The 17,990-nt window shown below is 40.3% G+C and overlaps 1 protein-coding gene across 3 annotated transcripts in view; it reads left to right on the top strand.

Annotated features, from left to right (window-relative positions):
• Positions 1-17,990, top strand: part of rpgrip1 (RPGR interacting protein 1) — a 38,252-nt gene that overhangs the window by 14,632 nt on the left and 5,630 nt on the right. For 2 of the 3 annotated variants that reach the window (XM_042070493.1, XM_042070494.1), the window contains exons 6-19: positions 82-181; positions 665-787; positions 888-993; positions 1,712-1,735; positions 2,531-2,677; positions 2,828-2,901; positions 5,901-6,109; positions 6,667-6,773; positions 7,810-7,860; positions 10,878-11,057; positions 11,181-11,298; positions 11,432-11,944; positions 12,608-12,774; positions 15,118-15,472. In XM_042070493.1, the coding sequence (XP_041926427.1) occupies positions 82-181; positions 665-787; positions 888-993; positions 1,712-1,735; positions 2,531-2,677; positions 2,828-2,901; positions 5,901-6,109; positions 6,667-6,773; positions 7,810-7,860; positions 10,878-11,057; positions 11,181-11,298; positions 11,432-11,944; positions 12,608-12,774; positions 15,118-15,472 (2,274 nt within the window). The remainder of the gene's footprint in view (positions 1-81; positions 182-664; positions 788-887; positions 994-1,711; positions 1,736-2,530; positions 2,678-2,827; positions 2,902-5,900; positions 6,110-6,666; positions 6,774-7,809; positions 7,861-10,877; positions 11,058-11,180; positions 11,299-11,431; positions 11,945-12,607; positions 12,775-15,117; positions 15,473-17,990) is intronic. The other variant, XM_042070495.1, reaches the window with a different exon arrangement.

Here is a 17,990-nt window from a genome sequence, read left to right on the forward strand (position 1 = left end):
TAAAGATACTAATGAGACAGGAAGGTATTTTAAATAACACATGATTTAATGGGTTTTTGCCTCTCACTTTTATTTTTACAGGGGGTTTGATTAGTGAGGGGGAAGTTCTGCATCCAGGGCAGACATCTTATCGAAACAAACTTAGCCTTCTGGAGGAAAGCAGAGGAGACACTGAGAGACTGTAGGTCCAATTATAAACAAATGACCAAACAAGATGGGTGTCACTGTGGTAGTCTTAATGTCAATTAGTAATCATGCTTCAAATGCCTAAGAATGTGTCCTCAGAACAACAGTATGATTCTATATTTAACCTCTTACACTGTACCATACAATAGTGCACCTCCATGGGGGGTAGCCAGAGGTGAAATTAAACTTAAGTAAGAGTTTTTGCAGTCACAGATTAAATATTTGCAAAGATTGTGGCATTTGAGGGATAGCTGGTGGCAGTAACTGGTACCAGTAGAAAACTTACCATATCTTCATTGTTTTATCATGATGTAAACCACCCCCTACAAGAACTGAGGTTTGGCTTAAGTTATAATGGAGAGTTTTCCCTTAATTTAAAACTTTTCATGAACTCATAATTTTTGGATCAAAGATCAAAGAATTGCATATGCATGTTTTGGAAATGATATTCTACTCTATTCTTTTTCAATTTCTACAGCAAATCTAACATGCTTGAAACTCAGCAGGCGAGAGCTAGTAAGATGGAACAGGCACCACAGCCTCTTAAAGACACTGAAGAAAGTATGAAAGAAATTAAGAAACAACAAGCAGATGGACACAGGTAAAATAAACAAAACATTTCTTCTCATGTGAATTTAGTTCATGAATATAATTGAATGCAGACTCATTTTGATCGATGACCTTTTGCGTACCTTCCTTAGGCTGACCATCAGGGAAAACATAGACTTTATTCGCCTCCAGAAACAGCTATCGGACAAAAGTGCTGCGCTCCTGTTGATACAGGAGAAATTCAACATGCTGCAAGAGGTGGGACAGACACTGAAAAAGTAACTGTGGAAACAAGTAAAGAGAAAAGGCTTTTATGACCTATAGCCACAACTGATACCAGTTGGGCTGCCAGCAATCAGTGGCCTTTTACCATTCCGTCTATACAGTACATGTATGCTTTCGAGGAAGTTTGTTGTTGTTAGAATTGACACGGTCAATAAAGACTGATGACTCAGGCTATAGCTTTCTTCTTTCACCTGAAATAAAGCCACTCCTGAGCTGTACATATTTGGCAGTGGCTGAGGGGTTTTCTAGCTTAGGTTGGTGCTTTGCAGGCCCGAAAGTGAAATTATCAACACGTTCCACCTCGGGGCCTTTAATCCAAAGAGCGCTACAGAGGCGGGGCTTTCTTCCTGGAATCCAGGATTATCTAGTTGCTCTTCTCTGAATCAAAGGCAGGACTGTTTTCCTTCCCATAAACAAGTGTGTAATCAACCAGTTGTCACCATTCATCAACTCAGACATCAATCATTGTAGCCCATAAAAGGTGTCGTTTTATGAATACTTTGTTGGTACTTGTTTTTGTTTTTTTTGTTGGTACTTGTAAGTGAAACACCTATCAGTTAAACTTTAAAGCAGTACCCTGACAAAAAAGATAAACTGTTACTTTGCTATGCCTTTGAAAAGCCCTATTTTATGCCCATGTCTTAATACATTTTGTTTGTGTTCCCTGATGTCCACTGTTATGTGTCAACAGACATATGAGGGCCATTTACGAGAGGTAAGTGAAATTAATCAGAAACATCCACATCTATCCATGTGTTATCATTCTAAGAAAGATCCCTCTTATAATGATTATTATTAGTTCTGATAATCCTCTTTGAAAGAAAAAAAAACTATATGGGCTAACACCTGACCTGACAGTAAGACCTTCAGTGCAGAAATGATATTTCTGAAAATCTGCACAAATAGGATTACTAATAGTACTCATTTAGATTACACTTTACTTGACAGAATCGACGTAAGAGTAACATGACACTGTCATGCACGTGTCATAAACAAGTCATAAACATTTATGACATGACGCTTCTGTCATTCGGTTTTTGTCATAACAAGTTAGGGTTAGGATTACGGTTAGGGTTAGGGTTAGAGTTACAGTAAGGTTAGGATTAGGGTTAGAGGTTAGGATAAGGACTAGGGTTTGGGTTAGGGTTCATGTGTCATGACAGTGTTATGCCACTCTTATGTCGATACTGTCAAGTAAAGTGTTACCCTTATTTATATAGAGAATATTTATTCTGATATTTGTTTTTCAAAGTCCTTTCCATTGGGATACCTTGTGTGAAAGTTGTACTACATAGATTCAAATTTACTATAACTTTGCAACTTGTCAAAATCAACGAATCAGCATGATCAGTCATAGATAATCTTTCCTTGATAAGGATTTCCCTTCATGCCTATGTTTTCAATACAATTTAAGTACAGTATTGATTTGCAAACTAATAGGAACATTTCTGTAAACATTCTATTTGCTCAGTCTTGAAGATGTTTCCCTAAGAATAATGTTATGGATTAGGGTGAAAAGGCTCTTCGAGAAAGTCAGGAGACACTCTTGGAAAAGGTGGAGGAGCTGAATATCCAACTAAAAGAAGAGACACAGAGAAGGCTGACTTTGGAGAATCAGCTGGCCACCGCCAGCATGTCATTACAAAGTCAGGAGGAGGTACTGCACCTTCAAGCACTGTTATGTACCAACCTTTCCTTCTTTGAATTTATTTGTTTTTATGTCTGTTTTATTTAAAGCTAATTGAGTCAATTGCGTTTCAGTCTATTTCTAATCCTTTAATTGTATTCTATCCCTAATTATTTGTAGCTCAAGGAACGTGTTTCGTATCTGGAGGAAGAGCGCAATATCTTGAAACAATCTTACAACACACTAGTGGAAAGGTGATAATGAGGACTTCTGATTTATGAGCCAAAAATGCACAAATGAAGCATTATTATAACGAGTGTTCTTGCCTGTCTTCTATGAGACTTTTGCTGGCTACTCTTAAAGCCTCCCTCAAGCCTGCTTGAGTTTGAGCTATTTCATTTGAGATGTGTCTGGTTTCATTTGAGACGTGTCTGGTCATGATGGTCGTGGAATCCATGGAATATGAAGAACATTTCTTCAGTACTAGGAATATGGGGGACTCTTACATTATACAGATGGACATGACCATACCTGTCAACATTTAGCTTTCAAAAACGGGAGATTTTTTTTTTTTGGGGGGGGGGGGCTGCTGCAGTCAGTGTTTACCGGATCAGTGTTTGCATATTTAACATGTTTCATACACTTGTTTCAACACTGCATTTCGGCCGTTGCTTTTACCTTACCGAAAGCCTATGCATGCCAGAATGTATCCACCAGCCTCCCTGCCTGCAGCCTACTTCCAAAACTCCAAAGCTGCTTACTGTCAGATTCGGTTCTGAGGACACAAGTTGCCAATTGTGTATCAACACCACACTAATTAACAGTTTATGTGATGTGTTAATCACTTAAATTGCCAATAATTTGACAACAGCTAGTTCTGGAGTAGGCTATTCAACTAGCCCGCTTGCTTGCGAGACTCAGGCTGTGCAGTCGTTGCCTTGTTTTGGGTTGCCAGGTTTTAGCCTATGACAAAACAGTTGGAATTGAAAGTAAGTGATCGTGTATGTGTAGGGTGTAGTTCAGGGGCGGAGCTTGAGGGGGTGCGGGGGGTGCGGCACGCCCCCGGCCCGGGACCCGCAGGGTGGGCGCCCCTCCCCCACCTCCGGGTAAGGTGGGACGGGCCTCTCCCACGGCACAAGGCCGGAGGAGCTAAGATCATGCGGTTTCTTTTCAATCGTTTTCATCAGAGTGGGACGTATAGGTTGCCCCTGTCAGGACGAGTTATGACTACGGTTGCTGAAAAGTTTTGAAATTTACTTTGATGATTTAGTAGGTGTAAAATATTGAATAAAATGTTCTGCTGTATGACTGGCTTTATTTTAACTCTCATATTGAACTTTACGACGTGCAAATTTACAAAATTGGATCAACGATATTGTCTCCTACAGGCGTCAATGAGAGAACACTTACACTTACATGATTTTGGTTTCGATTTTCTATTTGGAGTAAGTCTTTGTGACAACACGTCATCATGATACATTTGATAATGTTTGATCGTTGATTTGGTATGAAGCATATTTTACGTAACCTAATGAATGCGCTCTAGAAAGTGAAAGTAGCCTAACCTAGGCCTATGCGCTCTGTGTCTGAGCTGTCTGTGCACGTCCGCAATTGATTACGTTCCTCAAATGGAGAACACATCAATCGCATGGTATTTTTTGCCCTAAAATGCATGAAACAAGTTCAAAATCCCGCCGGTAGCCACGTTACATCTCCGTTTCATATTTGCCTAGGCTACTAGCCTACAATAAATTGAACGAACTCAACTGACAACAGGTATATCTACTGATTCGGTCATTGAGACTACAGAATACAGACTACAGAATACAGTACAACAAACTTTCTGTCTTTCTGAAGTTTATTTTTGTATTCCGGGGTACAGTAGCCTAATTGCATAATGTCTTGACAATAGTTTTTCTTACCGGCTTGCTGTTTAAACTGACTGCGCCGCTCTGAACTTTCCTGCCAGGTTTATGACGTAAACCGCATCTCGGATCTGGCATTGCCTAAACTCATCGTGTGGGAAATCAGATTATCTGTCAATATTGGGCTTTGAAAGTAAGGGATATTTGCTCAGTAATAGTAGGCTACATTTTGTAACATTTACAGAGAAACCGAGGGGAAGTTAAATTAGAAATTAGAATCATTGGAAATTGAAAACACATACAAAAAAAGATTCGGGGCTTTTGAAAAGAGATTCGGGGCTTGAGCACCCCAAAACCACCCCCTCGCTCCGCCAATGCAACCACCCAGCAGTAACTTCTGCATTCAGTGATTTGCACCGCCCTAATTTTATTTTTGACTCTTCCCATCACCGTTGCAACCTCTGAGGGCTCATTCTCCAAGTTAAAGATCATTAAAAACCACCATAGAGAATGAGAGAGCAAAGAAAATGGACATACACAGAGCATCGTGGACGAGTTCGCGGAGCACAAAGCTCGTCGTATGCCCTTCAAATAGTGCTGCGTATTATTGTTGTTTTATTATTAGGGGTCATGTAGCCTAATGTTTTTGTTGTTGTTCTCTTGGTTACACTTCATGTACGTTCGATGGACTTCAAAATTACATAGTTGCTCTCCGTGGCGCTGACGCTTGTAAGACCCGCTGTTGCGGGAAAGTGTAGCCTATGTTGTAAAATTATGTTATGATGAGTTTAATAAAGGGCCCGGTCATGTGCCCCGCCCCTGGCCCGGCTCTGACTTCTGTGTCTGGGTCATATGCCCCGCCCCCGGCCCGGCAGTGACTCCGACTCTGTTCCGCCACTGGTGTAGTTCATACACTATCTGGCAACCAGAGAGATGTCAGACTGACAGAAAAAATGAATGGATCAATAATTTTAAAATGAAGTTTGATGGCCATGCAAATTACGGGAGTTTTCCGGGAGAAATAACAAAACGGGAGGGTGCTGGGAGATGACCTTGAAATACGGGAGAACCCGGGAAAAACAGTTGACAGGTATGGATATGACTCAGTATTAATCTACAAGAATACAGTATATCTGTCAGAGGAACCAAACCAGTACTTTTACTTTAAAACTTCAACTGGCCAAGAGTTTACTTGGCCAAGAGTTTACTATAAGCTATACTTATTTGCGTACATATGTAAGTTTTTTCAGAGAGGACTTTAATTGTAGAGAATTATTGTTGTATTGGTACTTTTCTGTAGCTTAAATTGGACGTTGCTGTATTTGTACTTTTACTTAATGGATATGAATACTTCCCCCAGCTCTTACATCCATTCTGTTGTTTTTTAGTACTCTTTCAACACAAGGCCAGAAGGAGAGGTCACTGGAAAAAGAAAGCACAACAGAAAAGGTTGGGCTGGTGGTCTGGAAACAGGACACACAGAGGCTGGATGAGACGTTTTCTGCTGACACTCAAGACAAAGACATGCTAAGAGAAGAGAAGGAGAAGATGAGATTGGAAATCAGAAAGCTGGAGGAAGAGAGGAAACACGAAAGGGGTAAGAATTGACAAGCTGAGTCTACCAGCATTGCATGAATTAGCTGTGGACTCAGGGGCCATTCAGATGTCTGGGTCTGGGTTGATACTGAATTGTTCATGACACTCAAAAAACTGCAGTTGTTTTTGTAAGGGATTACTCATTTGTCATTTCAAACCTGCATCTCATGAAAGAAAAAAATGACTTTATAATTGAAGTTGTGGTCGGATATCTGACCTGGGTTGCATTCATACAAGGCACTGATGCTACTGACGGCACCACCGGGATCATGATGACTAGTTTGCAATTGTCCACACATCAATGTATGCAGTAACAAGTGTTTATAGTAATGATGTGAAGGACAAATGGACAGATTACAATGACCTCAATCCTTTATTGAGGGCACCAACAATGAATGCATGTATCAAGAATGTAGTCTTGAATTAGTTTTTATTTACTTTTACGGATACAAATGGATGGTTTAGTGTTATAACATAACAAAACACACATTTTTGCAATAGCTTTAAGGAAGCACAGAAATGACTCGGCAATGTCCCCTGTGTTCTGTCCACGTGTAGTTCTGGTGGAAGCGCTGCGGGAGAAACACAGCCGATTAGAGAATGAAATTCTGATGCACAGAAAAGAGGTGACAATACTGCAAGAGAGACTGGACTCTGTGACTCATGTAAGATGTTATAAAGTGCCTATGACAAAGGCTTTTAAAGGAGAATTCCGGTGTGATATTGACCTAAAGTGTATTGAAACATGATACCGAGTGTGAACGTATGTCTCATAGCCCATCTCGGCTTGTCCCCTGCACTCCAAAATCTGGCGCTAGTTAGCCGATGCTACCAACATCTTTTTCAGTAGTGATGCTTCGGCATCGGGCTAGCCATGCAAATAAATCACTGTTTTACACCCATTTACGAGGCTCAATGTATCTCCACACTTCATTGGTAGACTTCCTAGGGCCCTGACATTTAAAACGAGACATTGAGAACTTTGAAAAAGCACTGGTAGTTTACTTACAAGACGATTTATACAGACAGTATCTTCACGAAGTTTAACGTTTGCAGCCATCTTGAATTTAGTCACGATAAGTCGAGCAACGAGTAAGAATGAACAGGTATGATAAGGGATCAGATTCCAAAAATAATTCAGTGGAAATGCATGGATTCCAGTTTCTTCCAGTAGCAGCAACTGGAATCCATGCATTTCTACTGAATTATTTTTGGAATCTGATCCCTCATCATACCTGTTCATTCTTACTCGTTGCTCGACTTATCGTGACTAAATTCAAGATGGCTGCAAACGCTAAACTTCGTGAAGATACTGTCTGTATAAATCGTCTTGTAAGTAAACTACCAGTGCTTTTTCAAAGTTCTCAATGTCTCGTTTTAAATGTCAGGGCCCTCGGAAATCTACCAATGAAGTGTGGAGATACATTGAGCCTCGTAAATGGGTGTAAAACAGTGATTTATTTGCATGGCTAGCCCGATGCCGAAGCACCACTACTGAAAAAGATGTTGGTAGCATCGGCTAACTAGCGCCAGATTTTGGAGTGCAGGGGACAAGCCGAGATGGGCTATGAGACATACGTTCACACTCGGTATCATGTTTCGATACACTTTAGGTCAATATCACACCGGAATTCTCCTTTAATGCGTTAGCATAGCATGTGTTTATTGTAAATTGTCAATTGATCTCTTTCTCATATCTAGGTGTTTGACATGAGTGTTGAAGACCTGAGTGAAATTTTACTCCAAATCAAGGTTAGTTTGTCAAACAAAAAAACAATTCTCTAGGCATTTTAGCAGGGCAGTTAAACACACAAATTGATAATTTTGTGGTTAAAGTATCACACTTGGTAGAAAAACTCACAAAGGGGTTTAGCTGACCCTTTTATCCAAAGCGGAAACAATCAGTACAAGGTACAGTGCGGCTAGGACATGTTATTGCTGCAATAAGTATTACTTGCATAAAAAAGGATGACAGTTCAAGCAAAGTAAAGTCAAGGGAAGGTGTCTCATGATAAGTGCTAGATTCAGCATGCCCAGTTGTTTGTAGTGCAGAGGAGGTACTCTCAGAACAGTTGGGTCTTCAAGAGGTTTTTGAAGACAGAGAGGGATGCCCCTGTTCTTGTAGGAACTGGTCGGAGCTGGTAGTGCGTTCCACCAACAGGGAACTGCAAATGAGAAATGTTTGGATTGCCATGAGTGTAAGAGCGGCAGAGCCAGGCAGTGTTCATTGGAGGGCATTCAAATAAGTGGGTGCAGAACTGGAGACCAGGCAAGCGCATTATCCATTTAAATTTAATGCAGTGTGCTCTTTTGGGTTGATTGAAGACCAGGCACGCCGCCACGTTCTGGATCAACTGAAAGAGTTTCACATGCTGGGTGGCCTGTCAGGAGGGCGTTACTGTAGTCAAGTTGCAAGAAGACCATGGCCTGTATCAGAAGTTGGGTAGCATACTGAGTCAAGTACGGCTTGGTTTTTCTTATGTTGTACAGTGAAGCGACATGGCAGGGCAACTGATGCAACGTGATCAGAGAAGGTTAGCTGGTCATCAATCATGACTCATTCTCACTACCTTGACTACAACAATGGATTGTAATAGTCCAGATTTGTCGATGGGACAATCTCCTTTTCCTATATTAAAACACCCCTTACAAAAATTAACTATAGTACTTATATTATATTATAGTCATTTTGGGACCTACTATTAAGTATTATAGTACTTTGGGACATCCTATAAGTAATGCTGTACTATAGAGTACACTAGAGAGTAAGGATATTATAGAGGTATTACAGATCATCATAGAGGTATTATACACTACCAGAACTACTATAGAAATCTTACAGTGTTATTGTAGTAATTTGTCTGGTGAGTGTTATAATGTGGTATCCTGTATCATGTTCCCCACACCAACTGCCCTGAATTCATTAGAACTACTAGGCCTGAGGAGTTTATACCTTTTGATGAGGTTGGAATGGTCCAATAAAGAGTGAAGAAGAACAAGTGCCTACAACTCCAATCCTTCACAGAAAAAAATGATAGAGCTGTCAGACAACCATTTTATAATTACCAGTAATAAGCCAAAATCATATGTGTTTTGTTTCTGTGCCTGAGATTCCTAATTCATGACATGAGTGTTCAAGTCAGGTGCAGAACTGAACAAGAGAATCATAAGGCTATGTATCTTGAAGTTCCTGTATTTGACAAACTGATGTGCCTAAATATCTTCACCCTCAAGTGTAATGCTAATGAGGAAATTGTTATTTAGACAAGGTGAACTTCACCCCATTGTGGAATGTAGAAGCGGATGCTACAAAGAAGTAGCCCGGCTAGCGCCACCACTTCTCAATGAGACGTGGTCTGGGAACCAAACATTAATTTTCTCGTATTTGAAAAAAATGCCCAGATCCATTGGGTGCCACGGATGTCTATCAAATGCGTCTGTGCATAGCTCATCATCGTCTTGCTTTCCCCCTTGTTCTGTGATTGGTCCCCTATCTCAGGCGAAAATTTGTTCCATGGTCTCCAGGCTGCCTTAGCAGCGTGAATCAAATCGCGCGCAAGGCAGCATGGGAACACCCAGGCTAACAAAGAAGGGAATTCAAACACACTTGACACAAGTTGAAACATATGATACCTTCCTCCATGCCCATTGGTATGGTAGCATATGCCTCCTTCCTCCATACCATGCCCAATGGCTGACACATTTTGTCCTCTAGCAGTAAAGTAGATTATTAACCAGAGTGGTAATTGAACCACCTGAACTATATTCTTTAAAAGCCTACACCCTCTATGTGAGTAACATGAGTTGAAACATGTCTCAACTTCCTCCATATCATACTCAATACATAGTCATAATGTATAGATGAACCAAGTATATGGCTGATGTATTTTGGCCTGTAACATTAATTAGAAATGAACAGCCTAATTACATATTTTCTAAAAGCCTACACCCTCTAGTTGAGAATTAACACGAGTGGAAGCATGCCCCACCTCCCTCCATACCATTTCATATTCTTATTAAAAGTTTTCCTTTTTTAACCCCCCACACCCGCCACTGTGCGCTATGTATTACTTTTCATTTTTCCATAGGCCATCACATGTGTTTGATGTTTGATAAGCATTTTAGTGAGACGCTGATATGAATATAAATCCATTAAAATACATCTAGGAAACCCATTATTTTTATGCCCAGCTTTCCTTTTTGATATTGGCTGTCAAAACTGTGTCTCTTTTAGTCAGATTTTGATTCCTCATGTTTTTAGTATTACCATTAGTTTCTCTGTAGTGGTTTTATTTATTTATTGCTTTTATTCTTCCTTCCAACTTGCTGAAGCCCCCCTGGCGCCTTCTCGCCACTTTCAAAACCACTGCTCTAGACTAGACCTGTCCATCTGCTGCCAACAAAGTCCAACATCAACTCTTTTATGTGAACATGCTCATAACCAGCTGGGGGAATCCTGGGTTGACTTAAAGGTGTAGGTTTTTGAACATTCTAACATAAGATTCCGTTCCGCAACAATTGAAGGTTCTAAAATTCTATGTTGAATTCAATGAACCCAGATATTCTTCAGAATGTTAATTTCCCAACATTCCCGCCACACCGGTGTGACAGTACTCCTTTAAGGGTTAACAAGTTTATAACCACCTCTGTGCCAAAGCTTATGGTTTTATCCAACCAGCTAGTGAAAATATACTGTAACCTGGGCATGATGAACTTGCTTCATCAGCATAGTCCCCAGTGGCTCAGTTTTTGTTTTGTATTTTTCTTAGGCCTTCAGGCTTCAACAGGAGAGCCAAGAGGGGACACACATATTGGGCTCGAAGGGAAAAGGGGTAGACCAGTCTCGTGATAAGGCCAGTCTACAGGCGTCTTATGCTGAGACAGTGTTTGAACTGCATAAGACTAGAGATCTGCTTTTGGTACAACACAGGATCAGTAATGATCTACAGGTTTGTACATCAATGCACGCACAATAACTCACACTCTACGTCTATTTACACTGAGGATGTTAATAATCCCTAAGTGCTTCTCTCTCTCTGTTAGCTGACTCTAGCTTTCGTTTACCTTTGCAGACTGAACTAAACATGGTCATTCACAAAGCTGATACTGAGAAACAACAGCTTCAGAAAAAAGTGGCAGAGAAAGAGAGAATGCTGAAAAACAGAATGAGACAGATAATCACATTACAGGGTAATGTTGTTGCAACAGTGGAACAGTTTTTTTTTACAGTATTACCTTATGTCACTGTGTTCCAGAATCATTCAAGTTTATCAAGTTTATTCTTAGTACCAACTGACTTTGTTTAGTTTTATTTATGTTTCAGCTCAGCTCAGAGAACTGGCATACAGTCCTAAATTCTACAAACGTTCCACACCAACAGAGTACATGTGGCTAGAAAAAGATCAAGAGAATGTGTTTCCAGTCGAGGAGGATAATGCAGTCTTTCAGTTGCGAAGAGGAGAGTCACTACTTGAGGTTCATCTTCGGGGGGCCACCTTCACCCCCCTTGGTCTACGACTCATGGGACAGACACAGTCAAAAGAACGTAAAGTACTCACAGAGGTGACAACCTTCTGCACATATGCTTTGTTGGATTTTGAGACACATTCAACACCACTGGTCACTGGAGTCCAGCCCAACTACGGCTTCACCTCTCGTTACGCCTTGTCCCCCTCGGACTTAGCGAGACTTGCCGCATTGGGGGGCATTGTCATGACAGATCTTCACCAGAAGCTTGGTGGGGTGCGTTTTGTCACCTGTGGTCGAGCACAGATTTCCTTGTTGGATGCAATGGAACACAGAGGGGAGCAACTGAGTGGTACAACAAACATTACAGGTCAGTATATATTGTTCTGTTATTAACTACTATTATTTAAAGCCTGACCGGTACAGGAGTTTTAAGGTTGATAGATTAGATTTGTGTTTTAGATTCATTTAGTTTTATTTGGATTAGATTCACTTGCACATAGCAGCATCCAACCAAAACAACAAGTCCGAAGTTTATCTGGGACCATGCAAATATGTATGCTGCTTGAGTGACATATTACATGTACATGCTCCTCAAATACACTTAAGTGCAATTTAAAGGTGCTACATGTATATATAAGAATGACCACTAGGGTTTAAAACGGGCATTGCAGTCCAAAATCAAAACATTTGAAAGCATTAAGTAGGCTAATCTGGCAGTCCAAAAGACGAAATGCTAATGCCTGTGTGATTGTTAAATTGGCTGAAAGTGGCGCAGCAGGCCATAACACAAACTCAAAACATAAATAGTATTTGCAGGCTGCAAATGAAAGTCTGAATTGTGAATATCCTGCCTGTACCATTGTTAGTGAAGCCAGTATTTGAAAACATGAAAGCATGCTTCTTTAATCTCTGATGGCATATTATGGTCATTTTATGATTTATTACAATGAATGTCTTACATAAAGCACCTTCAATTCAGTGTTTAATGTATTGTTTGATAATCATTTATGACACGAACACTGTGGAATAGGAAAGGATGGGGCAATCCTTGGGGTGCTGGAGTTCTGGGTACGACTTTACCCGCCCACTGGAACAAGGAAGGCTGGGCTGGAGAGAGCTGCTGCCAGACAGCTGGCGGAACTAACAGGACCCAGAATGACTCAGCAGCCACAGGACTGGAGAGAACACGTCCATGAGGTGATACAATTACCTAATTTACGGAGCCCGAGAGCTGTCATTGCCAAATGTTTTGTATATTAAGAGAACCAGCGCTCATTTTACTATTTGTGTGCTCATTTTACTAAATTGTGTATTCCTCTCATTGACCTCTCATTTTACTAGATTGTGCGCACAATTTAGTATATTGTGTACTCGTTTTACAACCTAGTATGCTATTTTTTTATTAGTGCAATCATTTTACTAAATCATGTGCTCATTTTACAAAAATGAAAGTACAATTTAGTAAAATGAACACACATTTTAATAAAACGAGTGTACCTTATCTTGATATACACAAAAAATATCTTGCAACGGCACATACTATTCATTTAAAGTGTAATTACGGAGCAATTCGAACCCAGGGTATTTTTCACCATGACAACAAGTCGAACACCCCCTCGAGAGCTGGATTACGTTGATCGAAGGAGTACCGAGTTTGACCGGCGTTAGCACTTTCAGCCCAGATGGCTAACAGTGCAAGTACAAAGGGCCAATCACTAAACAAATCCAAACCGCCATCTTTTAACCACTAGTAGTGCTCAAAATAGCACCACAGCAGTAGTATGAATAGGGTCCATACACATAAAACAAAGCATCAAGAACTTAGTAAGTGTCCCGCGAGACTCCTTTACAAGACTTACCTACCGTCTTCAGTCACCCATAAATTCACAAATTTTCCTGCTCGAACTGAACTCCGATGTATTCGTTAATCGACTTGTACGGACTTTCCCCACACTGTAGCGTACAGATTAACGAACAGTCTTTTTAATAAACTCCCAGTACACTTACTAAGTGCTTGATGCTTCATTACTCTGGAATTACACTTTAAACAATAGCATAGCTGTCAACATTGAGCATTGAAAATAAGAGAGAAATACAGAAACATATCAACATTCATCTTCCTGTTGCTATCCCTCTGCTAACAGCAAAGGTTCAGACTACAAATCTGCTGCACTAACTAAACGAGGTGTGGAGCTTACAGATTGGCAAAGGGAGGGGGTAGCAACAGAACAACAGTACAGAGACTGACAGGTCCAGTGGTAGGGCTTATGTTAGAATATGAGAGTATTAAAGGAGAATTCCGGTGTGATATTGACCTAAAGTGTATTGAAACATGATACTAAGTGTGAACGTATGTCTCATAGCCCATCTCGGCTTGTCCCCTGCACTCCAAAATCTGGCGCTAGTTAGCCGATGCTACCAACAGCTTTTTCAATAGTGGTGCTTCGGCATCGGGCTAGCCATGCAAATAAATCACTGTTTTACACCCATTTACGAGGCTCAATGTATCTCCACACTTCATTGGTAGACTTCTGAGGGCCCTGACATTTAAAACGAGACATTGAGAACTTTGAAAAAGCACTGGTAGTTTACTTACAAGACGATTTATACAGACAGTATCTTCACGAAGTTTAGCGTTTGCAGCCATCTTGAATTTAGTCACGATAAGTTGAGCAACGAGTAAGAATGAACAGCTATGATAAGGGATCAGATTCCAAAAATAATTCAGTGGAAATGCATGGATTCCAGTTGCTGCTACTGGAAGAAACTGGAATCCATGCATTTCCACTGAATTATTTTTGGAATCTGATCCCTTATCATACCAGTTCATTCTTACTCGTTGCTCGACTTATCGTGACTAAATTCAAGATGGCTGCAAACGCTAAACTTCGTGAAGATACTGTCTGTATAAATCGTCTTGTAAGTAAACTACCAGTGCTTTTTCAAAGTTCTCAATGTCTCGTTTTAAATGTCAGGGCCCTCAGAAGTCTACCAATGAAGTGTGGAGATACATTGAGCCTCGTAAATGGGTGTAAAACAGTGATTTATTTGCATGGCTAGCCCGATGCCGAAGCACCACTATTGAAAAAGCTGTTGGTAGCATCGGCTAACTAGCGCCAGATTTTGGAGTGCAGGGGACAAGCCGAGATGGGCTATGAGACATACGTTCACACTCGGTATCATGTTTCAATACACTTTAGGTCAATATCACACCGGAATTCTCCTTTAAAAACTGGAACATTTTATGGGAAAATATTGAAATGGGAAGACAAAAATTAAAATACGTGAGAAACCCAGAAAAAAAGTGTTGACAGGTATGAACAATAAAGGAACAAATTATACACTATATATAATTATTAGGACAAATACTATTTAACCAAACATAAAATAAATGTGAATGCTAAATATTTTTAATGTGTACAGTATGTTTATATTTGTGTGTGTGTGTGTGTGTGTGTGTGTGTGTGTGTGTGTGTGTGTGTGTGTGTGTGTGTGTGTGTGTGTGTGGAATGTATGTATGTAACTTGTTCCACTTTTTAGTCACAGGAGCTGGGGAAACATGACACAGGAACATCAAATGAACTGGAGGTTGTGCTAGATCGCTGTACTGGTCTCAGAGCACGCTGGCCGGAGCAACCTCCTGATGCTTACTTAACCTACCAGCTGTATGACCTGCCTCCTCATTCCTCTCCTGTCATACACTGCACTTCAGATCCTGTGTTTGAGGACGTGGCAAATTATCAAATGACTGTAACCTCAGATGTGTGTGAGTACCTGTGTTGCAGCAAACTGTGGGTTTACCTGTACGATGACCATGAGGATCAGATGCCACCTGCTTACCTGGCCAAGACATCCATCTCGCTGCAGGCCCTGGCAACTGGTAGACCAATTAAAGGTTTGTAGTGCCAATACTGTGGTAGTGAGTGAGTGAGTGGTGGTTATATTTGGACAGATATTTTTGGTAAAATTAATACTTTTGGTGACTCACACACACAATAAATTCACTCAACCACATGGTTACATGCTCACCTACACTTAAAACTTTGCCTATTTTTGATAGACCTTTGGATCAACTTTGACTGTGATGTGTATGTGTCCTCCAAAGCTGATGATACACAAGGCACCTTTCTGAGCAATGTTGCTGGGCAGTGTTCCTCAGTATTGTCGTGGTTTGGGGGTTCTCTAGATGGATGTGCGTACCATAGCATTCATTACTGCAGGCGCACCTGCTTAGTATTATTCCCTTTAATATTGGGCAACTTATTTTTCTTTTGAACTTTACTCATCAATAGGCAAATTAACATGATCATTCATTCTGAAAACATGTTCTGTGGTTGCCTGCAACATGCTCAACAAGTTGCCCCAAGTTGCCTAAAGAAAAACAATGGCTCTCTCAATTGGTTTGGTGGTTAGTTTGTACCGCTTTACAAGTTCAGTTGTGACTTTTTGAGTACATCTCTGCTACATTGTTTAGGCTATGAGATGTAACAGGCAGGTCAGCATAGTTTATCTGTTGACAGTTTACAGATTTACAGAATGGCATGTCTCATAGGCAGAGAAAAGCTGTCACTCTCAAACAGTGTCCACTTAATTAGAGCCAGTGTACTGATGAAGGAATAGATTACGGTAAATAGACAGATGGTTTGACAAGTGATTTCATGCTGCCTTTAAAGAGTATTTTTAATATTTTCAAACTACAAAAATACAGTATTTTATTTTGATACATGATGACATGGCTACTGCTTTTTGTAGTTTATTTTGATACACTTAAAAATAGGGTATTTTATATTTTATTTTAAAATACATTTTGATGTATTTTTGCCCATCCTTGTCTGTGATCATATTTTAATTTCTAGTAAAGCGCAGGTGTAGGCCAGGGGGCGCTGTGGCACAACTGGGAACAGACGTTCAGCAAAAAGTTATTGTGTGCACATCCCACCTGTGCAGGACAAAAAAACTTACTCAAATGAAAATATATATAATAATAATAACATTGCCTGTTGTGCATTAAATATATGGGAGTCAAAAGCAGTGTTGCGGACATTATATATTTTTTCACAACTGGGAACAGAGCCTGTACCATTCGGGTCCAAGTGCCCATGAGGACCGGGGTTCTAGACAGTTTCGAGTCATTTCCCGATCCCACCCACCCCATCTCTCTCCCACTCGCTTCCTGACCGTCTCTTCACTGTCCTATCAGATTAAAGGCAAAAATGCCCAACAAAAATATACTTTAGAAGAAAAGGAGCAGGTAGGCCAAAGAAATGTTAGCATGTTTTGGAAGACAAAGCAACACTACAGAAAGAACACAAAGCAAACAGAAGGAACTCTACTACACTTCGATCCACTAAATAGCTTAACTTCAGCAATAAATTTCAGAGTTCAGTTATAGTTCAGAGTCCATAAGTTGGCCTGTCCAGCAGTTTTGCCATAGTATTAAACGCAACATATGAAAACACATTGTAGTAGGTAAAGTATACTGTAAGTAGGAAGAGTGGGTAAAAATAGGTAAAATATAAATACTTAAGAAAAGGAAAATATTTTTAACTTATTCCTTTTCTGTCTTGCTTGTCTTGCACAAAGGCACAAAACCGCATGTAAGGACAGGTAGAGATGGTAATCTAAAGGGTAGGTAGGTATGTGTGAGCTGTGGGGCCCTGTGAATGCTAAGAACATTGGGTGCAGTTCACCTGAATGAAAAAGAGGGGAGATAAGGAAATGGATTGAGCAGGAAAATGCAGATGATCACTTGATAGGAACCGGAATTGAGGGGATGAGCTTTGCAAACAATTTATGGTGTCTCATATTTCTGGTGCAAGATGAAACCTGATGGAGAATTTTCAAACATTACAACAATGGTTGTAAATGTATCTTGCCACAGTTCAGTTACCTGTTTCATAGAGGGTATAGGGGGCGTAATTTAGAGTGTTTGGCTAAATGGCAGAAAAGATTTACGGGTTTCATGAAGCTATTAAAAATGTTGCCTATCTGTGTGTATTTTGCAAGTGGAGACAGATACTGGTGTACAGCAGGATTAGTGTCAGATTGGAGCATTTTATTTTTGTCAGACACAGCCTCTAAATTTGAAATAAACACATTCTGACTTCAAATAAAAAAAAAACATCCACTGCTCATATTAACATTATACTAATATGAACTATTAAACCCATGACAATCACACTGCACAGATACCCACAAAAATTGTTTCACATCAGAAGGACAAATATTTGTCAGGATCTACTGAATATAGAAAGCACTGACTAATTGAATAGTTCTGCTATTTTAATTTCTACACGACCACAAAGACAGACTGGGGATGTGGTCAGGCAGTATGGGGGTGGCCAGTGTGCCCAGAGAGTAATCAAGCTAGGAGGCCAGGGCAACAGCAACAGTGTTTTTACTTTGATGTAAAT

The sequence above is a fragment of the Alosa sapidissima genome, chromosome 18, assembly GCF_018492685.1.
Source record: "Alosa sapidissima isolate fAloSap1 chromosome 18, fAloSap1.pri, whole genome shotgun sequence".
Classification (NCBI taxonomy): Eukaryota; Metazoa; Chordata; class Actinopteri; order Clupeiformes; family Clupeidae; genus Alosa; species Alosa sapidissima.